The sequence below is a fragment of the Clarias gariepinus genome, chromosome 19 (genome assembly GCF_024256425.1).
Source record: "Clarias gariepinus isolate MV-2021 ecotype Netherlands chromosome 19, CGAR_prim_01v2, whole genome shotgun sequence".
NCBI classification, from domain to species: domain Eukaryota; kingdom Metazoa; phylum Chordata; class Actinopteri; order Siluriformes; family Clariidae; genus Clarias; species Clarias gariepinus.
The window spans coordinates 13722925-13750758 of NC_071118.1; the positions used below are offsets into that span (position 1 = coordinate 13722925).

The following is a 27834-nucleotide window of genomic DNA, read 5'->3' on the forward strand; positions in this document are numbered from 1 at the left end:
CCAGTTGAAGTCTATTAATTCCGGGTGTACGTCATAATGCAGCCAACAAGGTTCTGTCGTAAAGGTAAAGCATGTGTAAATAAAATCACTTACAATCAGACTTTTTAATCAAAATGTTATTTTAACTGACAAATCTGAATTTCTAATCATTTCACATGTGTGCTTTGTGTGCATTTATAAGATTAGTGAATCTTGCAGAATGTTTTCTTTGACATTCTAAAAATCTTGATGAATTTGTGAAGACATCCACGTATAACTCTTAAAACTCCTCGCTTCTTCTCATTCCCAAATTAGTTTATATTGTTATATAAACTTGTACTCTGGCATTTTTCAACCTTATCCTATCAACTCTATTAGATTGTGTGTGATTAAAACATACGTAAATTTGTACTTTGTTTTTAAAAAAAACATTGACAACATGGCATATCTTTTAAGATATCTTTTAAAATAACAAAATTATAACCTTTATTTTAAGCATTTATTTATTTATTAATATCCGATTAACCACATCAAGACTGGTTTCACAAAACACATCTGGGAAGATAAGCATGTTTTTGTTTTTTTACACTTTTGGCTGCTTTTTCAGTATATCATTTCAGTAAGCTGCTGTTGTCCGGTATTTTTGTGGCACTCACTAAGAACGTGCATTGACTAGCATCAGCATTTTTCCTAGTGGTCACACAGTGCTCTCAAAGCAGTGACCAAAGTTCGAGTCCCATTCAAGCCATCAGACTTGTATTAATTTTATTATTTTATTTATGCAACATTATGTTAGGAGCTTTCGTTTTGTTATTATATCTTTAACCCTCTTTTGATAAGAATATCAGTTCTGTTCTTTATTTTTTAGGACATTTGTCCATGCATAGCTCTATTAAGAGCCTGCCAAAGCATCTCATTGAGGTTGAAGTCTGAATTTTGACCTGGTCATTCCAACACCTTGATTTTTTGCTTATTCAGATGTCAGTTTGCTGGTGTCCTCAACATAACATCTGTTGTTCATTCATTTATTTTAATTTCCATACTGCTTCCACTGTGAAATGTCACAGGGGGTCTGTAGCCTCAAGGAACCCGTAGCACAAGACCAACTAGAGTCAACCCTAAGCAGGGCACTCTTACGCACGCACGCACTGATATTTTCACAGAATGCTTCATTTGTACGGATCCAAGTTTTTAAACCCCAAACTTCTTAGTGCAGCGAATAAAGTCCAAGATTAGAAACCATTGTACTCCACCAAAACATGGTATTAGTGCTAAAAGTGCCCCAAGTAGGTGAAAAAATTAATATCATATAACACCATTTAATTTGTTTTAATAATACTTAATGCTTCTTATCCCCTGATCCATGCTTTATGTTTTTTGTAAATAAGCATACACATTTATATTTTTATCGGTTAAACAAAAAACACATTTGCTAAATACAATTTCATGCCTTTTTATGTCTGAAACTTGTTTGAATTAAAATATCATTAAGATGAACCTTATAATTCTAAATAACCGTATTATTCTAAAATGCTAAATTGTTAATATATTGCAACATGAGTTTGAAATGGTAACGGACACTACAGATTTTTTGCTTTTTAAGATTTTACCAAAAATGTAAATAATTAGCATTTTAATTTATTATTGTTTGAAGTGAGACAGTATAACGCTGGAAAATGGCCATTTTGGGGGTCATATAAAATTATCTCTCCAAAACGACTGAAGTTAGCAACTTGAAGTTTTTAGGGAACCTCCATGTTGCCTGAATTTTAAAAGTATAGCTTATTTGGTATACATGTATAAAATAAAGAATAAAATTAAATCAGCATTGATACTTTGTTTTGGCCAACTATAACTTTTAAATAGATTTTTTTTCTTCTAATTTTTATTTGTCATAATTTAGAAACAGCCTTTATTCATTTACTTCTGAGGGCCTCTAAAAAGTAACAATAAAAAAACTCATTATGTAGATGCATGCTTATTGAAAACATGTTTCTGTGCATTAATGCTCATGTCGGATCATTGCTCAGGGTGCAGTTGCAAGGGACAGAAGCCTTGGAGTGAGGTGAAGACGTTTGAATCAGAGAGAGAGTTCTACCTTGAACAGATGTTAGAGGATTCTTGCCTGCCACAGGACACACATCTGTGGTAATTAAAAACACGCCCAGTGCATTTATCACACGCTGTAGCACAACTAAAAGTACAGGTTTATTTGAGTGTGAGGTTCCAACATATCAGCACACAGACAGGAGTCAGTGACGACACCTCGCATACTTCAGAAGGCGGGACCAAGTCTCTCCCAGAATCCACAGGCGGTCTCATCACCTCCCTCAATCCTCTAAGGATTCACAGCAGCCCGACTGAACCACCTCGAGCCCCAACTCTGCGGGAGTGTGAGGTCATAATACGACAGTTGTATAATGCCAACAGTCTTTAGACCTTATCCTGCAGGCGATAAGGTCTCTCAACCACAACCACACCACTATGCAGAACTACACAATATTTTCATAATTGGTCAAATCTATCAATCTTCTTACATCCATGAACACTATGGACAATTACACGCTCACCTTCCTTCATATATACACTACATGTCGTACGTTACATCCTGGACCATTGCACAAAGACACTTTAATAACTTTGCACACCTACCTTCACAACTACACTACATTTTACAGTTTTACGTTTACATCCTGGACCAGTGCACAAAGACACTTTAATAACCTCTGCACTAAGACACTTTGTTCTATGCATATTTGCACACACCGTACAGTATATTTCAATTTGCACAGTATATTTCTATTTTGTACATCATATTTCTATTTTTATTTTTAGTTCTATTTTTTCCTAGCACATTTCTATTTTTATTTTTAGTTCTATTTTTCCTAGTTTAATTTAATTTTTTAATTTAATTTCTATCGTATTTCTTTTATTCATATTTATTTCTTATTTGTAAAATTTAACTCTCTTTTAGAGTCAATGGTAGTCGTATAATGCATTTCACTACATTTCGTACTGTGTATGTTTGTGTATGTGACAAATAAAATTTGAATTTGAATTTTTGAATTTGGAAGTAAGCGCACCAAATCCTCACAAGACCCAAGTAATCCTTTCTCTCTTTTATGCAAATGTTTGAGCAGTATGCGTTTTCCCTCAGATTCTGCGCATCAAGGCCGTTCTCAGAGACATCGTGTTCAACCGAAAAATCACGCCAGAGAGCTACATTATGGCTAAAACCTATGTTGCTGATGAGAAAAGGTCCTTATCCTTAGTTTCCTACTTTGGACTTAAACGAGCTTTACAACTCTAATTAATCCAACAAGAAAGCTTTTAAATATCTATCAACTTCTTTCTTAAATCAAAGCCAGTTCTAGCTTAGTTTATATGGACAATATTTCCTCAATCCATTTGCAATCATTTCAATTAGAGATTCCAATATTCTACATGGACGATAATAAGGTACGCCTTCATGCACAAAGCATTGAATCAGAATACAAGTTTGTCATGTGTAAAGAGGTACCGCTCACTGTGAAGTGTGTAATTTAATAAAAACACAGCCAGGTCCATACATTTTTTAACAAAGATACTTTGCCTCCATACATCACCACAATGAGTGTGAAATAGAAGTCAATATGTGTGAAAATTCAAGATTTGTAGCCTTCATTAAATTTGTTGCCTCTTCCTCAGTGAAAGTGAGATGGATGAAAGTCCAAAGTAAATTCTCATATTCTCAATTATGATCATTTAAGTCGCAAAATCATGTACTGGATATGTATCTAATCTAGCACCACATATAAAACTGACTCAGATTTGTTCTAAAAAAAACATCAAATTTATGCATTTAACCAGCCCTAGAAAATAGAGGATATGTCACGTATCAGGGTAAAAAAAAGATACATAAAAAATTTGGATTTGAGTGACTTCAGGATAGTAATTTGAACATTGTCCAAGTGTCAAAGCAGCCTGATAATCTGAACCTCAGATTGCATTTGGAATAAAAAGGGAATATTATGCATGTTTTGTTTAAACGCCAGTTGTCTATTTTTTTTCCTTTTCAGCAGGGCAGAGGAGCCTGGGATGTTTCCAACGCTTCCTTTTCGTGTCCTGCCAAAAGCACAGTAAGTTAAGGTCAATCCCATAGAGTATACAAAGATGGATCAATTTAAACTAAATTAGTTTTTGGCTTTTTAAGCTAACTTTAACTAATACACTGAGGGCATTTCCCCGTGTGGCAGAGCGGTGTGGCAGAGCAAGGTTGCAGAGTGTGTGATCCTTCCCTCACTTAAACAGAGCCTGACCAGAAGAACCCGAGCCGTCCAAAGGAGCCGCTTATGGAAAAAAAAATAACTTAAACTGATGATTATTAGCAAAAAGCAATGAATTAAAGTATTTAAGGTATTTCATTTATGAAATACATTTTTTCATTTATATTTAAGTGCTTTAAGTAATCAAAAGTAAAGTGTGTAACCAGAATGAATGCAGATAAAACAAAAGGCTTGAATGATTTATAAATATAATGTCTGTAATGCTAATCAAGTTGTTTGGATTCTTGAGGGTTAATAAACAAGGTTAAAACCTTTTTGTATTTACTGTGATTTAACAAAATGTCATTAAAATTGACAGAGAACTGTGATTTGTATTCATTTTCTATGCATTATGGATTAACTGATTCCAGATTCTGTTTTTGATTCCATTCATTTCTATACGTTTATTTTTTATTGTAAAAAAGAAAAATCAAAAAGATATTTGTTGTTTCAGATGAGAACACAGCAATATCTTTTTTTATTTACAGCAAGGTGTTAGAAAATAAGATATTGGCATAATGTATGTGTCCTTACAACATGCATATGATAAAAACAGTGATGAATTTGATAAGAAAAAAACTCTGTCTACTGCTCCTAAGTTTAACATTACCCATAATGCCTCAGCAAGGAATACAGTTGAAATTGTGTAAGAGTCAAATACAGCACATAAATAAGACTCTTTCTGCAGTAAAGTTCATGCATCCAATTAAATGCCTTTAAATATGCTCAAGTCCTGTCTCTTAAACAGATTCTGATGAAGACAATTCCAAATGACTGTGTCTTCAACGTTGAAAGTCAGAAAAGAACGCGGTTACTGGCTTTAGCAAGGTATGGTCCGGACAAGATTAACACATTTTGTTTGCAGGGAGCTTGACTATATCAGATGCTTTATAAACCTTATTGTACACTACACAGTGAAGCAAATGCATTATTTATTACTGTTACTAAAAACACCTTTACCTACACCAGTGTTTAAGCGGTCCTTTACAAATATGAGCTGATTATGAAACGCATATGACAGAAATATTGAGTTCTATGCTGCAAGGGAACACTTGGTGCCATGATTAGGCTGCAGAAAGGCACGCCTGCCTCACACTTTGTGCCCATGTGTTGAGCAGAGCTGTGACTGAGTGCCTATCGGGAAGCTGCAGCAGTTTGGACGTCATGTTCCTGTGGACATTCTTCAAGAATGGGTTTGCCTCTGCAAAGAAAGAGATGCCCTAGGTTAGAAGGTTAGAAGCCCCCTTCACCACCCAGGATGCAACATTTTGACCCCACCCCCTCATTTCACTAGTTTGCCATAAAAGGTGATTGCTTTTTTACCATACTGTTGATCATCGTTGTCCCACTGAGGGCTTTGCTCAGGGTAGTCTGATGGAATGCTCAGTTGGAGAGGAGGAACACTTGGAAGAGTCTTGTCATCTGTAACAATGGAGAGAGAAAAAATAATTACAAAGCAAGCTCTGCTCTTCTTCTAGTAACAGGGTTTTTCTGAAACAAAGCCTTTTTTTTATCTATTAAAAAAAAAAATCATACAGGGTCATGTTTCTGTGTGACACAGACAGTATGAGAAAAAAACATGTGACCAAGCCTTTTTTTTTTTTTTTTACATCTAAACTCACCCAGTTTGCAGATGAGGTGCACAGTTCCATTGTTGCTGCAAAAAGATGGATCCAAATTGACAAGGAATTTAGAATCAAGGCGTGCAACCTCCCCCTGCAGGATGTTTGGGATAGTCTGGCGATCATCGTCCTCGTACTTCCTCTTCCGAGTTGGAATGATGGGCCCTCTGAAGTTCGAGTAAAGAAAGTTTAGGAATAAAGCAGAGTATTTCATAAGCATAATTCTTCATAAATGTATTATTGTTTCTTATACATAATTTTCTATAAATACAGTCTAGGATTGTTAAAATATTGGAATGCTGCAATTGTTGAGATTACTTTAACATCAAGTGGCACTCACGTGATGGGCGGTCCGTGAATGGCCGTCATTGCGGGTGCAAACGTTCGATAGAGAGAGTGGTTGAAAACTGGTGAGCGGATGTTGGCCAAGACAGCATCAAGCAGTGGCTGGCACAGGTACTGCTTTTTGGAAGGCACTGTTGGAGGAGGAGGAGTGGGCTGAGGAAGGAATGCAAAGGGATTAGAACATAATCCTGAGATTTGAACAAGAATGCAGCAGCTGATTCAAATATTTTTATATCTAAAAAAGATATTGCATAATAAGAACAAGATATGTGCTGAGCTATAACTGGCAGATATTCTGAATCAACTCTAAGACTTTATTTCTACATTACAATAACATGACACTTGATGTCATGCTTGACAGTGATTAGATCATGAATGTACAATCACACTTTAGGCACACATTCTGAAAAAACTGTGAACAAACAGTATATCTATTGCAATTTCTGGGGAAAATGTGCTAAAATCATGACTGTTCATCATAATTTATGATCGAACAATTGTGTAAGACAAGTCCATCCTTAACAACATTAATTACTCCTGTTGAAAAATTCCGCAAAAATAAATAAATAAAAAGATGCACATACTAGTATGCAGGCATATAGAAATACTATGTAGGAAACTGTATACAGTGCTGATGGAAAGTTTTCAGACCTCAGACTTTTAAGTTTAACATTCCACACTCATCTTCAAATGGATTCAAATCCCCCAAATCATTATTCTATACACACAGCACTCCCCAATGACATAGTAAAACAAGTGATGAGTGCTTTATTCATCGTAATTGTAGTTTCAGTATTTAAAAAAAAAAAGACTAAAATATCTGATTTACATTTATGCTCTGTTATGATTATTGCACTCTGGTGCATCCTACTCAAGATGCTTCTATACCTTGACTGGAATCCACTTGTGCTGTGTTACAGCTTACTGTAGGTGTCACTATTCTTTCCCTCAAAAAGATGCTAAAGCTTCACAAATAATATTATCATTAGCATTGTTTTTATAAAAGCTGTACTACCCAAGAAACTAATTAAAATACAACTTTCTGCTCGGACAGGGGGTATTTATTATTAGAAGAGTGTTTGTGCATTCTGAAAATGGCTTTCCGAGTTTGGCTGAGTGTTGTCTGGTTTTAGAAAAATTCAGCATGTATTTATTTTTGGGGTAACAGTTAATCTGCAGGTTATTTCTGTGTCTGAAATATAACGTAAGGCAGGACACGAGAGACACAGGCTGGGACTGAATTTTCCCCAGCAACAGCATTCTGCTCTACCCCAGGACACACGGGCATGCGAGCACTTAACTAACAAAAGTTATCTGTATGAAAAAGTACATACCCAGTTAATTTAATGCAGACGTTAATACGTTAATGTTTATATTACATTCAAGATATTGAATGGAATATAAAACAATACCAAGTTTGACCATCATTAGAATTTCAGTAACAGACACGCTCTGGTGGTCTCACTTTTTTGGTATACAGTCATAACATTATCTTTTGCTTTGATCATATTCTAAAATGTATTTATCTTTGTCTTTAAAAAATTCTCATGGTTTTTTGGGGGAAGGGGTTGTCAGAGGAGTGATGTTCGGCCTTTTGGAGTAACAGAAAAAGTATGAACAAGTTGTTGAAGTTGCTGTGGTGTTTGAAGGGACTGTAGTCCTTGAGGACCTGGGAGACTATGCAGCAGTTTTAGGATGTTTGGTCAGGTCTCTGAATAACCTACATCAATGGGATACAAAGTAAGACAACTTAGCTTTTTGAAAAGATAAAAAGTTGGGCAAAATCAACCCTAGAAAAATATAATTAATTGAGGTCACAACCAGTACTACTTTTTTACAATTACTTTGACTATTTGTATCAGAGACAAGTTAAGATTTTGAACTGGGTACATGTGTCAACTAAACAGCAATCTGAAATATTTTGTTTTGCCAGAGAATTTCTCTTAATGTTGAGTAAATTTTAAAAAACCTGTACAACTTGTTACTAAACTTTTCTTTTTTTTATGGTGGATGTGATTGACAAGGGCAAAGGAAAGACTGTCCCTCTAATCAAGGAAAATGATGCTTTCATTGACTCTCAATCTTCTTAGCAGAGTGTAATGCAGGGGGTGTGTATGACTTACCACTGCCATGTCATTCTTGAGCTTCTCCAAGGCTATTTCACATTTCTGTAGTGTTTTAAGGGGGCATCTAACATAAGAGGAGAAGGACAGCTGATGAGTCTAAACAAAAAAAGGCCAAAACTATTAATCATCCTCTTAATGAGCAGGTTGTGTATTTGTGTTTACCTGGTGTTGGGATCAGTGAGAATATTTAGCAGACTTTTCATCTTGCTCAAATCCTTCTTCCTTTCTGAAAAGGAGTAAAGAGAAAAAAAATAATAAATTTACCCAGAAAAAAAAGCAGTAACAGTAGGCCTGTGCTACAAAATACAAGCAATACCTTCATTTTTGTCAATCTTGTTAATCATCCTGCGCAGTGGTTCAATGTACTTGGAGAGCTGTTTGAGTTTGTCCATGTACAGCTGGTCCTCTGACTGGGATGCACTCGCTGGACTCATCACAGAGCTGGGGTTACCTGTAGGCGAGCACAAGCAAATCTTACCACACTTCCTAACTGATTACCCACAGAGTAGTGATTTTAAACTACTCTTCTTTTTTTTATTAGCTTTTTTTATTTTTTTATTTTTTTTATTGGTGCTCGAACACACTATTAGTGTTACTAATTTATAGTAAAACAAAAATTACATCAATCTTGTGTCAGTTTGACATAAATAATAGCTTAAAACTATCAGAATCATTAGATTAAAAACTATTAATACCTGCAGCTATATACATTTTTAAAAATAGTTTTAAATTTTTAAATTTTTAATAGTTTAAAAAAAAGTTTAAAATAGTTCAAAAATATTCTTATGAAATACGTAATAAGTATGTTTTAATTTTTAATTTTTCCATTGTCTTTCTCATGCTCATAATCTTGAATTTCTTAACACTGGGGATCACTGGCTAAAGCTTTAGATAAATGATTATACAGTGCTCAGCATAAATGAATACACCCTCTTTAAAACATCCAAATTTAATCAGTAGTTTAATGAACAAAAGAACAATTTCCAAAATTTTTACAAGGCTGAGTTTTATTAAACAATTCTTTATCTCCTAACATGAAATTAAGGTTAATAATATAACTTAGATCACAAAATCTTCAGTTTTACTTAAATTGGTTGAAACAAAAATGAATACACCCCGCAACAAAAACTACTACATCTAGTATTTTGTATGACCACCGTGATTTTTAAGGACAGCAACAAGTCTTCTAGGCATGGAATAAACAAGTTGGCGACATATTTGCAACATCTATCTTTTTCCCAAGAATAACCTCTATTAGAGCCTGGACGCTGGATGGAGAGTGATGCTCAACTTGTCGCTTCAGAATTCCACACAGGTGTTCGATCTGATTGGGTTCAGATCAGGAGACATACTTGGCCATTCAATCACCTTCACCCTGTTCTTCTTCAGAAATGCAACATTAGCTTTAGATGTATGTTTTGGATCCTTGTCGTGTTGGAAAAGTGCACGACGACCAAGTGCACAGAGTGATGGCACCATCTTATTCTTCAGTATAGAGCAGTACATTGTTGAGTTCATGATACCAGTAATGAAATGCAGCTCCCCAACACCAGCAGCACTCATGCAACCCCACATAAGGACACTGCCACAACCATGTTTCACTGTAGACACCATGCATTTTTCTTTGAAATCCTCACCTTTACGTGATCTTTGTCTCATCACCCCATAGTATAGAGTCCCAGTAGTCTTCATCTTTTTCAGCATGGGCCCTAGAAAATTCTAGGCATGTGCTTAGGAGAGGCTTCCTTCGTGGACGATAACCATCCATGCCATTCCTCTGCAGTGTGCGTCGTATGGTGTCACAGGAAACGGCCACCCTAGTTTGGCTTTGTACTGCTTTAGCTAACTGCAATGAAATTGCATGGCGATTTTCTCATCAGAAGACACTCCTGTCAAGATGTTAACTTTCATGGACGGCCTGAACGTCTCTGTAAGTTGCACTTCCATCCTTCTTAAATTTTTGGATCACTTTTGCTACAGTTTTTTGACTGATGTGTAAAGCTTTGCTGATCTTTTTGTAGTCCTTACCTTTTTTGTGTAAAAAAATTAATTTCCTTTTTCATATTTTGTGACATTTCACTTCCATGTGGAGCCATTGCTGACAGCATGAAATGGGAAGGGCTTTTCTTTGTTAAGTAATGCCCTTTTATAGTCACCTGTCTGCTGGACACCTCTTAAATGAATCATTAGATTCACCTGTGGTTAAATGCCTCTTAATTAGAATTTTGTATTCTTAAGAGTGGCTTTTCTCCTAAGACTATAATTGTGTACTCATTTTGAGTGAATTTTGAATGAATTTGTTAGGAAAATCACTTTTTTGTGTGTGCAAATTAACAAATCTTGTTTGCAATCAATGGCCCACATTTGCGGGAATATTTTGTAGTATAGTATCTCATAGAAAATGTTGATTCTGAAAGGAAACTAAAGGTTATCTGACAAATGTAGTGGGGTGTACTCATTTATGCTTGAGCACTGTAGCCACAGCTTACAGCACTGTATTCAGTTGGCAATGAATACAGCAACAAAGTCTTCTTACAATGTTTACCAGTTACAGAGATATATGGATTAATAGTTAGTCTGCAATTAAATTATTATGTTGACACGCTACATCCTTCTGGTGGGCAGAAGGTAAAAAACAGAATGGAAAAAGGAAGTTCGTATTGTGTGGTTAGACAATATTCCCAGGGAACAGCATAAGCAGAAGATGAATGTGATTGTGTTATAAAGAAAAGCAACTATACAAAACAAGATGTGCCTGTTATTGAGGCACTGAATCGGTAACTTCCTCGTCCTCGCTCACACAGCACCAGACTGGGTGCAATGTGTCATTTATTCGAGGCCTTATTCTCAAACTGTGCTGTAATTAGCCAGTTGACCTGTCGTTCAAGCTAAAGGTTTGTTGAGTTTGCCTATCTTTTGTGAACCTGTTACCCAATTTAAGTTTTAGTCGTGTTGCTTATAGGTGTCATTTTAAAGCTCTCTCTTTCTCACGAACAGATAAACTAATGTGCACACAGATGAAATATGCAAAATAGGTGCAATGCATTATTAGTCAGGGGTAGAGAACCCAACAAAGCAAAAACAAAATATGATAAAGAAACTTCTAGCTGCATAAATATAGCCACATAAGCCATGCTACATTTAGCAAAGTGGTTTGTGCACACACGCAAACATTGTCTGACTCCACTCCTCCTGACCACACACAGATTTTTTTATCAGGGATTTTGGTAGAGCTGCACATAATGATCCTTTTTCACTTAATCTATTATTATTATTACTATTATTACTACTACATTGATTATTTAAATTATTATTTTTCACAGATAGTCTAGCAATAGTTCTCTGGTTGGATGATTTATCCTTTTATTTAACTCGCCAGTAAATAATAACCATAACTTTGATGTTAAATCTTTTAACCATGTATTCAAGCATAAAAAAATAAATAAAATTAAGTGTCATGAATTAATAAAGTCCAGCATCCACGTCAGGTGAGCAAACAGTGGCAGCATTTTTATATTAAATTTTTTTTTTCTTAATAATGAAAAACTTGCATACAGATTTGCCTCTTCAAAAAAAAACTAAAACATTTGTGACATTTTCCTATATAAATCTTTGAATGTCATCAACTGCATTTATTTGAGAAAGGCTCACACATTCATTTATTAAACAAGAAACAATATATAAGAAGCGATCATTTTAAACTTTAACAAACTTTAACTTGCACCACGTAGTTTTAAAAAGTTTATTATCTACAACCATAAACATACTTTTTATACCTCGCCAATGTGCTAGAAAGCCGTGTTGCCAGACTAGGTGTTATCATTTGCTCTTGAAAATTTTTAGTCCTCGGCCCTGACGGCTACGAATACTCAGAATAAACTCACTTTAAATACATAATGAGGCTTCTGTCTCTTTATTTTAAAGTCTGTGAGACTCGTGGTGTTTTCATTTGAGATGCTCGTGTTGTGTGTGTGTGTATGTTTTGTGGTGAGTCATTTCACCTTGACAGTGTGCAGAGAACCATTTCTTAGGTGTTTTGGTAAAGAATTACCACACGTCAGATGGTTGAAAGTAAACACTGCGATTTATCAACGAATGCCATGGAAATCGTCATATTTACAGAATCGATAATAACAATAATAATTAATTCCTCCCCTGTATGACCAACTACCTGTGGTGCTTAAATAAGTTTTATTAATTTATTTACTAGTATAGAGCTAGTAATAATGCTTCCTATGTAGAAAATCAGTTCCAGACCTTCAATAGGAGTTCACACCACACAATATAGTGGCCTTGACATTATGATTAATAAAATACTTCACAGAATATTGCATTGTATACTGCATACAGAGTTATGACCGTAAGTCAGTACTTTAATTTAGACCTGGAAAATCTGTTCACCTACAGCAGAGTGTAATGCTAGAACATCATTATTCACATTATAAAAGGCGAATCTAGGGCTGGACAATATGACAAAAATTTATATCACGATATATTTCTTAATTTTGGTCAATACGATATAATTTCGATATCGATATGGACAATACTAAACAGCCTCAGGGAAAAACTGCCGAGGACACACACAATGGATGTCTGCAAACTGAGTTTGCAAAGTCCATAATACCTCCAGGCTCCTCCTATTAAAATTATATATATTTTTTTTTTTAAATATATAATATATATAATAATATATTTCCATTTAAACTAGAACAGGCTGATTATTCATATAAATTGAAACAACAAACAAACTGCTTCAGCCAGGATAAGGAAAAAATAATAATAAAATAAATAAAGAGTGAGCAACAATAAAAACACATTGCTCTGGCCGGAACATAGTTGAGTGTTGATGAGACCCTATGACAGGCTCTAGAGGTTTCTAGAAAGGGGCAAATACTTTTCCATGGCACTGCACATGTAGTCAGATTGTTCCACTGGGGTGAAACTGTGCCAGGTGGAGTTGTAGCACTTTCAAAATCATACTAACTGTACACTGATCTGAATAACTTTAAATGATAAACTTATTGTTCTTTTATTTGTTTCTTTGTTTTACAAATATGAACCAATATATGTTCAGTGATACTTTTTTATTTACGTTTTTTTTTTTTTTTTTTTTTTTACTAGTATGCGGTTTTAAAAATAAATCTCCACTTTAATGATCCAGTGTATTATGATGTGGGATGTGGTGAACTGCTGGGTCCAGCCTCGCTGTCCCTGACTGTAATGTTAGAGCCATCAAAGCGGAACTGGAACTTTCCTTCACACCAAAGGCAGAATCTGTTCATTTGAAGCACTTCACAGCATTTACCTCTAAAGCTTTTTCTTATTTTCGTGAAACTTTCAGCTCCACATTTTTTTCTTCCTCCTTTTCATTCATTAAAATTATTATTTATTTGCTCAAAGAAATTCACTCTCACATTCGAGAAAGTCGAGATCAATATCTCTCCCTCTGTAAATTAAAAGTGAAGGTGTCTAATATTGAGGGAGGGCAAAACATCCGCATGCGCGGTAACAAACACACTGTTAGATTCTCCGCTATATTTGTAATGTTGCTTGCGGCAGCGTAACAGCCCGTTAATTTATGTAATGATGATAAGGACAAACTGCTCGATGCCCCCATTCTTTTATTTGCTGCATTGTCAGGTTACAGTACAAACTGTCCGGTGGATCCTGCACTTCCAACTAAAAACTACTGAAAAGAAAACAAAACTCAGGCTCTATATCCCAGCTGACATCTAGCACTCGCGTTCACACACCGGACCTCATTACCCACAATGCATCTTCCACACTGGACTACACTCCCGTAAACAGCTGTCGTAAAATAACATCTCTCTCCCGCAACAACACGCTCTTTGTCTGCGGCGTCTGTGCGATCGACACACTCATCCATTTGATTATCCATTAATATTATGGTTTTCGCAATTTTTTATATATATATTTTTTTTTATTAGCGTACTGACTTGGCCAGTCCACCAGAAAACTCCCGGTACTCCAGATAGCCAGTCCGCCACTGTGTATATATATTCAAATGTATATTGAAATATCGGAAATGTGTTTAAAAATCATATCACCGTTATTGAAATAAATTATATCGATATTGATATTGAAAAATATATATATTGATAGTGAATTATTGTCCAGGCCTAGGAAATCACTATATATTACTGCTTGTAGAATAATTTTTGTTTACCCACTGCAAAAAACAAAATGTGGCATGTGTAAAATGAGGTCTGCAACGTTATGTGTGCTGCATACCTGGAGTGCTGAGAGGTCCAGGAGACGGCACTTGCATTGGGTAACTCTGTGGTGTACGTGCTGTGGCTGGACTCTGGGAAGGCTGTGGGGAAGGACTGGGCTGGAAACCTCCTGGGGATGGAGTTGGACCAGAACTGGAAAACCAAAGCAATACTTTCCATCAACATGCTGTCCTGACATTAACATATGTTAAAGTTTAACACTATGGCTGCTTCTATTACACTGATTACACTGTATCATTCCATTACAGTGTCATGTTGAACTTGTGTCATAACAATAGCCAGTGCCGTTTATGGTGAAACCTCAATCAAACTGCGGTGCATCTACACCCACGGTTATGACAGAAGGAAGTTGTTGTTGTTAGTCTTTCAGCTGCTCCTGGCAAGGGGTCGCTACAGCGGAATATTACAGAAGGAAGTAAAGGCTGCTAAAATACTGGAGGAGCGGGAGAAAGTTAACCTCAGACCAGGCATGTCACAGGAGCTCCATACTAAATGTAACAGTAGTCGGTGTCATCAACTTTTGTGTCATATTGTGACGTAACAGTACGCAACATCAACTTTAATGTCATATTCTGAGCACGTCACAGGCATTCAGGCAATGTAACCTTAGTAAAAATGAATACGTCAGGTCGAGCTCATAGTTAAAGCATTTTATAGGTTGGTGTAACTTAAACATGAAAAAGAAGAAAAGAATGTAACAGTTACAAAAATGAGTCAAGCTTATAGCTTCTATGGTGACGGTGCATACAACAGCCAGAAGTAGAAGCTGCTGAAGCATTAGAGCAGCCCAAGGAACAAGAGCGAGTTGACTGCACACTCCATTTAAAATAATAGTAGCACACAGGCTTCAGGATCTGCATGCGGGCAGAGTTGCGCTTAGTATCTTACAATACAGCAGATCAACAAGAAGAACAATGTTCCATTCATTAAAGAATGTCAAATTATACTTTTTAACCCATTTAAACATCTGCAAAACACAAAGTTATGATGTTACTCACTATAGAAAATTTGTTGACAGCTTCTCATTTATCAAAAGCCAGAATTTAACAGCAATATTTTATGAAGTGTTTTTTTAAAGCAATAAATGATGTGGCAGAGACAGTGTTACTGCTCATTCAACTCCCTCTATTCTGTATTTCTCAGCTTGTAGAAGGTTTTTTTGGTGCTATTAAAGTTTACACAAATCACTAAAAAGGTCTTTTAACATTCAATGTGGATTTAGAGTTGTAAGGAGTGAATGTACCTGACAGAATTGGGTTGTGAGGAGATCGGCTGTGGAGAGGGTTGAGGCTGGGGGGGTGGTGGCATCGGGGGCTGGGGTGTCTGCACCTGAACAGGAGATGGTGAGGACATTTGCTGACCCTGTGAAGAAGACAACAGAGCCAAAAGGAACATGCATAGAGTTATTATCCTAACTGAACAAACATAGTGGACAATAAAGCTTCTGCACTGTCACACACATAAAAACACCAGATTACACTCTGAGGTTGACTGTTCCACCTACCTGTACAGCTTGCAATAACACCCTGCCACCCTTTTCAGGATTGGGCTTAAATGAGGTTACAAAAGAGGACGGGGGGGGGGGACAGTTGTTATGTTAAGGCTTGCTCTTGGACAGCCTCTCTGTTGCGAGGGGGGGTGTAGAGGGGGAGCCACTGACGTGGGCACCTACTGGAATGCCAGCACTCTGCCCCTGGTGTAAATACCTGTGGCATTTGCTGTCCTCCCATGGCAGCAGGGTTTGGAGGAATGGCTGAGTTCGGAATGGCGCGGGGCAACCGGGGTGGCATTTGTATCCCAGCACGGGGCATCATCTTTGAGGAGGACAGAGGGGACAACAGACATGTCACAAGCAAAAACAATAAAGGCAGTGCATCAGCGGATATGAGAAGAAGCACATGCACACATGCACACTCGGGTCTGATGAGGGCCTATGGGCACATACATGGGGAGACATTCTGAGATGCGTATGATCACCGATAAAGTGTAAGCTCATCTGTCACTTCCTTCTCGTGCAGGTTAGAAATAACGATTCATGGACTAAAGGGAAGCATGCTACCTACTATTTCACCATGCAAGATAAAAGGAGATGTGGTGCATGTATCGATGTCTAATAAAACTAAAGCTACATGAACAGCTGACGCTAAAAATCAACCCAAAGCTACACTAGATTCCTCCTCACCCTTATACAAAGTCAATCAGCGGCAAAAGGTGATTAAGCTAAAAAGGTATGCAACTGTAACCATAAATAAAAGACCACAGTAACATGCACCTGCTTAACATTTTATTTTTTAAATAAACTTTTTCACATGGATCTTTATCATCATCAGCTTTCCAATACACTCCTGCTTCAAACCAGGAGGGATCAAAACCTATAGTGAAGTTGTCATGTTGTTATGCATACCACATTTTTTCAGTGGTAAGCTTCACAGGAAATTTAGATTATGTTCAGAAATTTGTTTAAAAAAAAATGTAAAAAAAAATACGTGTCCCAAACCACATTTTACTTTGCTTTGGGTGAACCACGCTTCTGGGAATCATGTAATAGCGAGATGAAATAAAGGAAAAAAGTTTTTCAAATTAGGGAGAAAGTCTTCAGGACCAATTTGCAGTTTCTTAATAACGTGACAAAAGACTGCAGACTAGACTGCAGACTTAACTTTAAGACAAAGAAAAAAAGGGGCCGATGGAGGAATGACTGTTAGCTTTTGTACCATATATAAGGTGATAACGGGTGCTCGTTTGTCAGGCATTAAACATCACCATATGTAACAATAAACAAATTATAAGATAGAACATGCCATTCATTAATGCATTAATGCACTTTTTTTGTGAAAAAGTGGCATAACACGAATAACACATTGGGATGTGCTGTTAAAAGAAAAAAAAATTTACTGGGTGGTTTACTAAAACAGCAACAAACCAAGTGTTTGTAAGACATACATTTGGACATAAGCATAGCTGTAATAAGAGTTATGTCAAACAGTTAGTAATCTCACAAGCACAAGTATGCAGTAACTCAAAAGAAGCAGATCATGCAGTCAGTCTGTTAGCCACAGATAGCAAGGCAAAAGAAAATAAAGACCCCTCTCAAGCTCTAAGCACTGAAATGTTTTAACCTTTTCATGTGTAATAATTGACATCATCAGGTGTGTGTGTGCGTGCATCAGACTGGAGGCCTATATATGGTCAACATGAAGAATTACTATATATATTATAAAAAGAATTACTATTATATATATATTCTAAAGGCTCCCCCTCCTCCTCACCAAAAGAATTATTAACTAACTAACTATGCATTTCTACTAAAGGAACTGATTTTAATTTCAGGAAGCTTTTTACTTCCTGCAACTGCATATAAACATGTGCCAAGAAAACGTTACCCAATATATTGCAATTTATTAAAACATGATCAGTTTTACTGTAAATGATTTTATGGCTGTAGGCCACATCGTGTACAAAACTGAAACCACTTAATATAAAAAGATGTGGCCAAAATGTTAATATTATTTTATTTTAAATAAATTTGTGCTAAACGGTAAATAAATATGAATAAAAGTTAGATAAAATACAATTATGAATGGCACATGCCTCAGTGGGGCAGAGTCTGCTCTGAGTCAATCAAACGTGTGTTACAGAATTATTGCCCCTTTTAGGGTAAATCAATCTCAATAATTTAAACATTTAGCTCAGTAATAATTTTTTGCTGGCTTTGTGGGGATTCAGTGGGTCAACAAATGAAGAAAACAATCCATTGAGTATTAATATTAATGTTCACTCAGTTGGCATGCATCAACTCCAGGCTCAACCCATTCATTCACTTCCCACGTGGCCGGTACAGCTTGCACAGCTCTTACCGAGCCAGAAACAAGCTGGGCCTGAGCTGCTGCTGTCTGCTGGGATTGTTGAACTGCCTGCTGCTGGTGTTGCTGTTGCTGCTGCTGTTGCTGTTGTTGCTGTTGCAAAACTCTAGCCTGCTTAGATGCACACATACAAAAAGCACACGCAAGCCAGCAAGCGGAAGGTCAAGAAATGCACAAGGAAAAAATTATTGGATTGGAGGACATATTCTGCACATTTAATTTTTTTGTGTAAAGAGGTAACACCAAATACTTAGTTATTACATAATTGTTAAATTGCAATAACTGCGTAAGTTACTAACTACTAAATAATTACAAATAATTATTTTGTTAAAAAATGGCTGTGAGAAATGATCAACACATGGCATCACTTTGGCTGAATCTTAATACTTTGCAGTGCTTTCACTGCCACGGGAATGTCATTATACAATCCTACCCAAATAGTTTGGCATAAGATCAGGGCATATCAGGCCAATTCAGGCTGTGTGTGGCTGTTAGTTGATGTGTGGTTAGAGGTGTTCTTTGCAGATCTCGAAGCCTTTGTGAAGGTCTAGCTTTTGGAGGAATCAAAGGTCACAGTACAGCAGCCGACACTGCATGTGTACCTGGAGTACCTGACTGTGAGGGTGCTACAAGGGACCCCGGATGGGACATCGATGATGCTTCAAACTCCCTGTGCCCCAACAAATGCAAAGCATGTAACATCGTTGCCTCACCCATTAATAATTATTGGGACAAATTGGCCTGGATTTTGTCCATTAGTATAAGAAATGTTTATAAGATGGTCCTTCAGTTAACAAGGCACAATGTGAAATGTGACCAGTGTTGACTGGGGAGGCACCCAGAACCACCCACGTCAGGGACCCACAGAGAGCTCCGTTAATTCAGTGTGCACTTTTTCCGACAGACTTAAAAAAAATTTCACCAAACTAGCACAATGAAAGGAAATGGGTCTAAGGTTCAAAACCTGTGATAATCTTTTTAAAAACATACACTTTAGGCTTCTTAATTTTTTATAGAAATGTATTCTGTACACTCGCGTAACAGCTTTGTGGCACATTTCAATGAATCTTTTTTTTTTTTGACAAAACACCCGGGACCACAGATGTACATGTGATTGGATGGTTTGCAGCACAGAGACTTTTGTCTAAATAACTTGTGACAGGATAACTGTAAGCGTTCACAGATATTTATATAAATGTTACCAAATAACAGCCATGAGTACAGTGTACACTAATAAAATCACATCTTACCAGTGATGAAATCACACTTTCTAAGTTGCGTTGTGACTTTTGGTAACCCTTACCTGGAGAACATGCTGGGCCTGCTGAAGCTTCAGTTGATGCTGTTGCTGCTGGCTTAGGTTACTAATGGGCTGGTGCTGCCCAGGAGGCATCTGATTAGCCAGTGATTGGGGCACAAGAATCTGCGGGGGAGGTTGGGAATGTGGGGGCATCTGGCCTTGCTGGGGCTGCTGTTGTTGCAAATGCTGAATGGACTGAGCCTGAACATGAACTTGTTGTTGATGGAGTTGCTGATACTGTACTGGTAAGTGCTGCTGCTGAAGTCGAGACTGATGCAACTGCAAAGAGAAGCAATCACATCAATTACAGATAGAGTGCCCTTGCAAAACCAAATAAATTCTGCAAAAATTTAAATGCATATATTGTTTTTTCATGTTTTGTTTAAGCACAGCACGAGAAACGTTCTGAATGGGAATGTAACATAATGACTCTACAAAGCAACCAAACTACTGAATGTTTCACATCCTGATTGATGGCATAAGACAAAACAATGAGGTGGATCTGAGAACTTGTGGTCAATCCTGAAACAGCGGGTGGACAAACAAAAACCCACAAATTCTGACAAATTACAAGCATTGATTATGCAAGAATGGGCACAGAGGTTGACTGACAGTATGCCAGGAGGAATTGTGTAAGTCTTGCAAAAGGGTCAAGACTGCAATATTATCTGTTGACATAAACTTAATGTAATTATCAATAAAAGTATTTGACTTCTGAAATGCTTATAATTATACAGTGCTCCAGAATACCATCCTAACATCTGACATCTGAAGCAGCAGACTTTGTGAAAATTTATATGTGCATCATTCTCAAAACATTTGGCCATGACTGTAGGTTTCTATGTCGATGTTTTTTTTGTTTATTTCTTAATATAAATTAAGTTTTTTTTACATTGCTTGGTAAAGGATGGGGTGGCCAAGTATGCTAAAAAATATAAATCCATGAGTGCTCTCATTAACAAACACAGCATAATTCTGTGTAGTTAAAGGGTTTTTTGCTGCACCAGTGCTACCAGATGGATGGGTTTTCATTTTCATTAACTTTGGCTGAATGGGGTTCCTAGGGTGCACAAAAGAGAGAAAAAAAAATAATGCTACCTACTTAAGGGATATTTTACACATAGTAAGTAAGCACAGCAAGTTTACAGTTCTCGGCCCCCTAAAGACCCTTAAGGGTACTGCAGTTGGGCCGTGAGACATCAGTACCCTGACGAGAACAAAAACAAAGCTATAGGATTTAAGCAACATTATTAAGTCTTTATTTTTCTTAGTTTATTGTGTTGATCAGAGTTGTGTACAGGCGAATCACTGGCAATGTGTTTCATAGATTTAAAAAAACCTTCCCAGCAGTGTTTGACTGAAGTTCTACATACATAGTAACCTAGAAACCAGTGTAAGCATCTATCCAAAAATGAAAACTTCAAAGCACTTTTGTAACTTGTCCTGGATAAAAGTGTCTGCTTAACGCCTAATTGTAAAATGTAAATTGGGCTGCAGCATTGTTAAATCTGAGAATGGCTGCTCTAGGCCTTTTCAGTTCAGATACAGAAGGTATCATAGCCCTAGTGGCATCGGCAGGTGTGCTGTTATTCTGTACCCTTTATTCTAATATTGGGTAATTAGGCATAGAATGCCAAAGTGGGGGCAAAAAAACAAGAAAAAGGAGAAGGGAAGAGAGCATGATCTAAAGATTTGGATTGAATTCTGGTACTGATATTATTAGGGTGAAGAGGATCTGTGCAGAATTAACGAGGACACCTGAATACGAGTATATAAATACAGCTGGATTGTTAAAGTCAGGATGCTGTACATAGTGTTTGTGCAAGCAGATAGCATTTTTTTTTTTTTTTTGCAATGCATGTTCTCCCTCAACCCAAATTATAATAGCAAAAATATTTCCAAGACTTTATTAGCTGAGAGGGCACAGTTTGAACCAGAAGTATCAACATAATAGAGTAAGAAACCTAAGAAATACAATTATTGGTTATTGGAATATTTTTTTATAGAAAGCACAAAATTTTGTCTTTTTTTTTAATAGTTGTTTGATGGAAAGTATCTATATTTTGCAATTGCTCAGTTATTTAACTATTTACTTACAAGGCAATTGGAATGTATGGAGTCGTTATTGCATTATTATTGTTATTATTATTATGTATACTCTTATTTTGAAAAATACATTTAAAAAACTATAGAGATGATTCATGTAATAGGACACTTGCCCTTGGCACTGACCCAACTGCTTTGAAACCATCAATTATAGAAAAATGCCTCGTCAACATCAGTAAGCGTGTAAGCACGCAGCGTGCTGATGACAGTGTTCAGAGATGAGGCTAACATGTTCCATTTCAAGAGTGTCGCACAATAGGTGTAATAAAGTCCACACCATCAGCGCGCGATGCCATGTATACGAAAAAAGAACATCGTTGTCCGGATCAAAAGCACAATGACATTAACAAAACACATAAATGTGTGTTAAGTAAATTTAAGAACAGAAAGTTGCACTGTATTCAACTGCGTAAAAAAAAGCCATCTTCCTTTACTTCAAGTTTGAGTTTTCTTTTTTTTTTTTATCCATTTATCCATTCTTCAAGTTAGCATTAAAAAACTTCCTTCAAAATGTCCAGCACCACGTTCAGCCTGTCTGGTAATACAAAGATTCACATTTCGATTCTGTTGATGCCTGAACATTCTAAAACAGCTCGGTTCATTGCAGGCAGTTTTTTTCCAGCAAACAGTGAACTGAACGGTTCCATTTTTAACAAAAAAAAAAAAAAAAAAAAAAAGTTTGTGTAATTAGGGTTAAAGGCAAGGTGGTAAACATGAGTCTTCATTCATACCATTTATAATATTGCTAATAGTTTGTGAACAGAATATATAACCAAACCACCACTTGTTCATTTTAATATGTGTGAATTTTAAGCTAGGCCTTATGGAGTGAGAACTTGCACAACAATGTTAAGACAACCCTAAAATGTGGTAAGTGGGTTTATTTTTTATGTTGTAAAACTGCTGTGAAAGGTATAACGCCAAGTTGCTGAAAGATTAAAGATGAACAATTAAAGGGTTAAAACAAAAAAAGTGAAAAATATAACATACACATTTTGTATATATACACACAAACATCCTTTTTAAAAATATATATTTATATTTATTATGATATGCAACTTCCTGTAAGTATGTCAAGGAGCTAAAAAATACAACTAAAAGGTATACACTTCAATGCATTCTTGTTTCTGTAAAACTTGGTCTAGAAAAAGGTATTATTCAGGAACCAATATCGAAAAACTTTAAACAATACCCAGCACTGATGCATCAGCAACAGGCTGTTCATCATATCCATAATGCAATGAACGAACTGTCATTGTTTAAAACAAAACGCATGTTCCAAGTAGTGATGTAACTTGTTCCATGATCCGTATAAATCCATTTCCACAGTTCAACACGAGTGAACTGCAAAACTCCTGCAAAATTTTAATACCATAATGCAAAACACAGTTTTAGGTCTCATGTCTAAATGACAAACCCTGTTTTATGTACATGCACAAATTCTATCCAATCAAAAACAGGAACGAGGAAAAATCTTATCATCTATTTCTGATTTTAAAAGGAAACTGCCCATCGGATTTAAATTTCTTTTACTGCACTGACCTGGTTCTGTTGCTGCTGTTGTTGTGCTGCCTGCTGTTGCTGGTTTTGGTGTTGCAGTGACTGATTTTGATGATGCTGCTGCTGTTGCTGTGGCTGCTGCTGCTGCTGTTGTTGTTGTTGTAGCTGTTGCAGTTTTAACTGCTGATGTGCCTGGAACTGCATGGCATTTTGCTGCTGCTGCATAGCATTTTGCTGCTGCTGCATGGCATTTTGCTGCTGCTGCAAGGCATTTTGCTGCTGCTGCTGCTGCAAGGCATTTTGCTGCTGCTGCTGCAAGGCATTTTGCTGCTGCTGCTGCTGCAAGGCATTTTGCTGCTGCTGCTGCATGGCATTCTGCTGCTGCTGCTGCATGGCATTCTGCTGCTGCTGCTGCATGGCATTCTGCTGCTGCTGCATGGCATTCTGCTGCTGCTGCTGCATGGCATTCTGCTGCTGCTGCATGGCATTCTCTGCTGCTGCATGGCATTTGCTGCTGCTGCTGCTGCTGCTGCATGGCATTCTGCTGCTGCTGCATGGCATTTTGCTGCTGCATGGCATTCTGCTGCTGCATGGCATTCTGCTGCTGCATGGCATTCTGCTGGAACTGAAACTGGAGTGACTGCTGTTGCTGCTGTTGTGCAATCTGCAACTGCACTGCTGCTCCAGCTGTGTTGCAAACAGAAAATTCTTCAGTGATTCAAAAAGAAAATACATTTGCAAAGATGTGCTATTTAAAGCGTAGAAGCAATGACACCTTTCGCATCAGTGCATCTAAATGCTGAACGTACCACCCTGCTGATTTCCTGCAACTCCCTGCATGGAGTGCTGGCCTATCTGCATCTGGTTCATGGCTCCCATGGTACCCATGACGGCACTAGGAGGACGGGGGGGCATGCCAATAGTGCCAGGGCCTCCAGCACCACCTATCCCTGTTAGATTCTGTAGAGGATTCATCTGATCTAAAATGGGCAAAAATTAAAAAGCAGAAATTAGATATATTGTTCATATAACAAACCAAAAATTTTGCACTGCTATAACATATATATATTACTTCTAACATAATATTTTACTTCTATCCGTCATCTACACAGATTACCTGCTCCTCCTTGTGCTTTTTTATCTGTAAAATAAATAAATAAATAAATAAATAACAGAAAGCCTGTTATAAAACATGTATTTATAAGTAGAAACTGTTGAATTTATAAAACAATATGAACAAAGGACTTACGGATGTCTCTAAAATGAATGATCAGCCTGGCAACCATGGACAGATACTCCTCCTGTTCACAATCAAAATGATCTCACTTATTATCTATGTATTATCGATTTCGCTGATTATTTTATACACACACAGACATTACTTACTCTACTCTTGGCTTTGGCGAACACATGACTTTCCATGTCAGTGCTGGATTTGGTGTGAGCAGTTCCAGCTTTCCGCATGGCATCTTCTCTGTAAATAATAATGAGTGTATCTTAACAGTGTGGATCAAGTTCTTTACATGATGAACCAGACCTTAGAAAAGTGGTGCAAGATACCTGGTAATGGCAAAGGGAATTAACTTTTCATTTTCAGGAAATTACTTGTCAGGCGTGGAACTTTTCTGATATCATTAGAGAATTTAGGATTTTATAAATCACTGAACCGAAATTGAAATGTTTTGTAACAAGGCTTACATCAGCCAGAACACAAATCACTGATTTTTTTTTTTAGCTAGTCACAGCATTTTTCGTTCAACCACTTCTACATAAACCACGCTCATCAGAGACTCATCCTAAAACTGTCCAATCAAAAGTCCCTTCATGAGTGCATTGTTTATTTTAAATTAGAGTCTTGGCAATCACTAAAGTCTAACTCTGGGCTTTTTGACTCTTAATAATAAATAACTAATATAAAGCACTTGCAGGCATCAAGCTGAATAAGAAAATATCGAACAACAAGAAAATCACAAATGCTGCCGAATATGACTTGATGCCTCCAAAGGTCATGATGGCCATGTTGAGAAAGAGGGAGTTCAGAAACTGATTAACACATAAGAAAATAAATATATGTTGCCTCCATGCAACTACTTCTAGTGCCATTATTTTAGTCTACATAAATATTTGATAGTTACTTATAAGTCTTCAACCGCAATATGTGTCAAATGTGAATTTTTGATTCAAAGGTGATTTGATTCAAATGTGAATCCTGAAACTGTAAATGTTGCTATTTTTAAAGTTATTTTTAAGTTACAAATTACAATTTATTTAATTTAAGCACGCTGTGAGTCCAATGTTGCTAACAAGAGCTTGTATAGCATGCTAAAGCAGGATAAATCTTTAGCCTAGTAACTGTAAGGAACAGTCACAATGTTCCAGAGAATCGGTGTAAAACTTATGCTAATTTCATTAGCTTCTAGTGGCAACATATCTATTTTGAGTGCAGACACACGAGTGCTATTTTGTGATGATATACTCAGTGTTTAATTATGTTAAATTTGGCAACTGATATAAGAAGATAAATGGGGAAGTGAGAGTACAGAAATGTATGAAAAACAGGAGTGCTGGCATAAATATTTTCAAGTAATATCTGGCTAATTTCTAAATTTATAGAGTTGCTACTCTGTGTCATACTCATCAAACTGTCAATATAAATGGTAAGGGACTGTCCCAGCTGTTGCTATTGGCATGTCAGCAAAGCATAAAGGAGTGTGATATCTGTCACTGGAACAAGAAGAATAGTTCAGTAACATGAGTAAAGTATTTGAATAATTATTTGGGTGAAATAAACAGTCACTCCATAAATGAAATGTTATGGTCAGAACTTGACAGATATAATAGATCAATGATTGCCAAGGAGACAGCTTTACCGTCTGCTTTAGATCAATGGTCCCCATCCAGTGGATTGAGGATGACTTGGTACTGAGCGGCACAGAAAGAAATTGAAACCTGACACAAATCAGTGAACAAAGTTAAGAAAATAATCTTTCTTTCAATACACCATCGACTGAAACTGTCCTTGCTAAATTTCTTGGGAACCATGGTGCCATGTCTTCATTAAATCTTCTACAAAATGAAAAAAAAAAAAAAAACACAACGCACAATTTAGATCGCATTCAGTTGCCAAAAATAATATCGTGGGACCCATTATTTTAAGAAGAAACGATTTTTTTTTAAGTATGTGCCTCCCTCAGACCCAAAGTTTTGACTTCAAAATGATCACTGCAGAACCGCTCAAGACCTGATCCTGAGTCTGATTCATCGTTTCTGACGCATGTATGAAATCCCCCGCGAGGGAGTCGACTCTTTAAACAGCTCTTGAGGGTGAACTTTGAATGAAACGGGTTTCACCTTTATTCCCTACTGTCTTCGTAAATAATGTCAATTACTCAGTCAGCAAACGAGCGACATTTATGAATTTATCCTCAGTCCTTCCTTAAACATTTGCTTGGAATCTGTTTGTTTTTTTTTCACTTCTGAGCCGTTTGAGAAGACTGGCATTAACAGTAAAATGAATCAAATGTGACTCACTAAAAAGAGGCGCACAAACGCTGAACAAACGTATTTAAGAGTGTTATGTAGCATTATCATATACATAAGCACATATACACAAGTTTCCTGACTGAAGTAGTTGGAAATAGTTTTTTAAAAATTGTTTCGTGTTTAGTTAAATATTTTCAGCTCCATGTGTATCTCTGTCAGTTTCTGGTCCGCAGCTAGGCTGTGTTTTAAGCTAACAAAGGCTAACTCGGGTAGAAAAATAACACTTAGCTTTTATCAGTTTACACTGGTACATTAATGCGAATTCACTGCAATTTACTGTCAATATTGTCAGCAAACGTGTTTTGTTTAACTTTGCTCAATAGGTATTAGGTTTATTGCTAAGCTACGGAAGCTAACTAGCATGATGATTAGCCAGCGCAGATCAGACGGATTTAGTACAATTTTCTAGTAAGTTTAACACCCTGGACTGTTTAAATGCGTGTTATTCACAACTTACATTTGTGTGACTACTTTTTGTCGGAATCCTTGACTCCTCCAGTCATTATCAGGTCCTGGAACATCCATCCCGTCACTGTAACCCTCTCAGCGCTTAACACTAGCCTGAATTAGTTTGCGAATTGACCAGCATGTGAGTCGGTTCTTTTAGTCGGCTCTTTCTTGATAAGAAACGGACACAACCGGTTAGAAATTAATTATATTACTTAAATAGAGTTAAATTAAAATTAAGGTATTAACCCATAGGTGTTAAAACAAGGTGATAAAAGTAAAATGGTTGGATATTACTCACTCATTTACTCATCGTCTATACTGCTTTATCCTGTGTACAGGTTGGCTGGGGGCCTGGAGCCTATACCAGGAGACTTAGGGCACGAGCCGGGGGTTACACCCTGGACAGGGTGCCAATCCATAGCAGGGCACACACACATGCTCA

The 27834-nt window shown here is 36.9% G+C and overlaps 1 protein-coding gene across 5 annotated transcripts; it reads right to left on the reverse strand.

Annotated features, from left to right (window-relative positions):
- Nucleotides 1-4658: 4658 nt before the first annotated feature.
- On the reverse strand, nucleotides 4659-27538 carry med15 (mediator complex subunit 15). 5 transcript variants are annotated; one of them, XM_053478288.1, is made up of 19 exons: nucleotides 27400-27538; nucleotides 24786-24873; nucleotides 24649-24700; nucleotides 24517-24540; nucleotides 24209-24379; nucleotides 23938-24086; nucleotides 23442-23591; nucleotides 19797-20072; nucleotides 18488-18607; nucleotides 16337-16444; nucleotides 15874-15992; nucleotides 14629-14762; nucleotides 8693-8827; nucleotides 8539-8602; nucleotides 8374-8440; nucleotides 6246-6403; nucleotides 5906-6072; nucleotides 5607-5705; nucleotides 4660-5484 (listed from the first exon to the last, which is right to left on the reverse strand). In XM_053478288.1, the coding sequence occupies exons 1-19, from the start codon at nucleotides 27465-27467 to the stop codon at nucleotides 5348-5350; spliced, it is 2286 nt and encodes a 761-aa protein (XP_053334263.1). In that variant the 5' UTR covers nucleotides 27468-27538; the 3' UTR covers nucleotides 4660-5347. The 5 variants fall into 5 exon arrangements, with proteins under 5 accessions (XP_053334258.1, XP_053334262.1, XP_053334261.1 ...); XM_053478283.1 differs by lacking the exons at nucleotides 23938-24086; nucleotides 24209-24379; nucleotides 24517-24540; ... (1 more) ...; nucleotides 24786-24873; nucleotides 27400-27538 and having other exon boundaries at nucleotides 4659-5484; nucleotides 18488-18604; nucleotides 23442-23902; XM_053478287.1 differs by lacking the exons at nucleotides 18488-18607; nucleotides 23938-24086; nucleotides 24209-24379; ... (2 more) ...; nucleotides 24786-24873; nucleotides 27400-27538 and having other exon boundaries at nucleotides 4659-5484; nucleotides 23442-23902.
- Between the last annotated feature and the right edge of the window lie 296 nt (nucleotides 27539-27834).

What these genes read in the sequence shown, in the direction of transcription:
- med15 (XM_053478288.1), bottom strand. Translation starts at nt 27,467, where the DNA reads ATGGATGTTCCAGGACCTGATAATGACTGGAGGAGTCAAGGATTCCGA. An exon ending in CCCAGCTTGTTTCTGGCTCG is followed by an intron (nt 16,445 to 18,487) that starts GTAAGAGCTGTG and finishes TCCTCCTCAAAG; the next exon opens with ATGATGCCCCGTGCTGGGAT. An exon ending in GAGGACAGCAAATGCCACAG is followed by an intron (nt 15,993 to 16,336) that starts GTATTTACACCA and finishes TCTTCTTCACAG; the next exon opens with GGTCAGCAAATGTCCTCACC.